Raw genomic sequence first — 2,243 nt, forward strand, 5'->3', positions numbered from 1 at the left:
CTTTCGGATCTATTTCAAAACGGGGGCACCAGTTTTCATTTATGTTTTATGTAGTGTTTTTGGTGCGCTGTAACAGTGTATATCGCATTAATCCCCTAACCCTAACCCTAACTAGACTGTTAACCCTAACCCTAACTCTAGAATCCAAACTCTAAAATTGTTACACACATAGATACGCACAGCGTAATTTATTATATAAACAATATATGCGTATAAATTACGATTAAACCGGATGAAATATGTCACAGGGAATAACATTTTTATGACCGCCCAGCAGTAACTCTATTCAGCTGAATAGACGTCAGTGATTGGTTGAAATTACAGAAATACGACAACTTTAACGTGGAATAACTTGCGATGTACGTTTTTTTGTTAAGAAGACTAAGAGTAAAAGATGTTTTATATGACACATTCTACCAGTGTCCCAAGTTTCAAAGTGTTTCGTTAGTGTTTCGTTAAGAAAATACTGGCGCCCCCGTTTTGAAATAGATCCATCCTTTCTATTGTAGACCACAAGGCCTGAAATTTGAGGGCAGGTGGCTAGTTGATTATATCGACCCCAGTGTGCAACTTGGTACTTATTTTATCAACCCCAAAAGGATGAAAGTCAAAGTCAACCTCAGCAGAAAGGGGAGGAGGATGCAGATGATGGAAACTGCTATGACAACAATGATGATGACCCCATCCCACCCCCCACCACCAATATTTATGGGAGTCCAATGACGACAATGACAATGATGGTAACCCCAATACTAATGGGAGTCCACCATCAGGATTACAAATTAAATTGAAAATGACCCACCTGAAGAGATTCTCTGCCCCTGCTCGTAATCGCAGTTCTTTGTCAATTTCATCATTCAACTTTGACCTCCGAGTTTGTAGTCTGCCACGAGCGGTTTGATTCAAAGGGTCAACAAGCTATAAAATAGATAAATGAATGAATAAATAAATAAGTAAATATATAAATATCCTATTTACTTTATAAATCATCTTTTATTTTTTGTTTCAGTCATTGGACTTCAGCCATGCTGGAGCACCACTTCAAACAATTTAGTTGAACAAACTCACTCTAGTACTTATTTTTGATTACAAATAAGTTCACCACCATCAATTCACTGCAGGGAAAGTTCACTGCCATCAATGCACCACGAAAGGAAGTTCACCACAAGAAAAGTTTACCAAGAAAATATATACTCTTTACTCTTTTACTTGTTTCAGTCATTTGATTGCGGCCATGCTGGAGCAGCGCCTTTAGTCGAACAAATCGACCCCAGGACTTATTCTTTGTAAGCCTAGTACTTATTCTATCGGTCTCATTTGCCGAACCACTAAGTGACGGGGATAGAAACACACCACCAAACATACACACACACACACACACACACACACACACACATATATATATATATATATATATATACGACGGGCTTCTTTCAGTTTCCATCTACCAAATCCCCTCACAAGGCTTTGGTCAGCACGAGGCTATAGTAGAAGACACTTGCCCAAGGTGCCACACAGTGAGATTGAACCCGGAACCATGTGGTTGGTAAGCAAGCTACTTACCACACAGCCACTCCTGCGCCATAGTATCTCAGCATTAATAGTTTCCTTGTGGTGAACTTTCCTTGCAGTGAATTGATGATGGTGAACTTTCCCAGTGGTGAATCGATGAAGGTGAACTTACTGGACATGTTTATTATTAAGTCTGGCATTTATTCTGTCAGTCTATTTTGCAGAACTACTGAATTGCAGGAACATAAACAAACCAACACCACTTGTCAACCAATGGTGGGGACAAACACACATATCTGACACACCATGCACAGACATCTGACTCTGACATCCATACACTCATACATCTGGTACACACACGCTCTTACTGGTCATGTTTCTGTTGGCTTCCAAGTCCCTTCAAAGGCCAGTCAGACACCAAGGTGCCACCAGCTTCCTGTCCAGCCCCACAGTTCAAGAGATTCTCCTTTCCAGTATCGCTGAAATGACAATCTCACTTCTAACAACACTATTTGACCTGCCTTGACCAATAGTAGCCCTGTTTCCAGTAACCAGCTTGGACTTCCTATATCTCTTCATTCAGTGAATTGGAACTGAATGAGCTAGGTCTCTATAAGAAGCCTGTGAAACTTTAAGTTGCATGGAACCAAATCAAACTGTTATAAATAACACACACACACACACACACACACACACACACACACATACACACATACACACACACACACACA

At 40.3% G+C, this 2,243-nt stretch overlaps 1 protein-coding gene across 2 annotated transcripts in view; it reads right to left on the reverse strand.

Annotated features, from left to right (window-relative positions):
• The window catches only part of LOC106878476 (rhophilin-2-B), a 67,919-nt gene that overhangs the window by 30,895 nt on the left and 34,781 nt on the right, over positions 1–2,243 (reverse strand). For both annotated transcript variants that reach the window (XM_014927693.2, XM_014927695.2), the window contains exon 2: positions 803–918. In XM_014927693.2, the coding sequence (XP_014783179.1) occupies positions 803–918 (116 nt within the window). The remainder of the gene's footprint in view (positions 1–802; positions 919–2,243) is intronic.

This window comes from Octopus bimaculoides, chromosome 17 (genome assembly GCF_001194135.2).
Source record: "Octopus bimaculoides isolate UCB-OBI-ISO-001 chromosome 17, ASM119413v2, whole genome shotgun sequence".
Classification (NCBI taxonomy): Eukaryota; Metazoa; Mollusca; class Cephalopoda; order Octopoda; family Octopodidae; genus Octopus; species Octopus bimaculoides.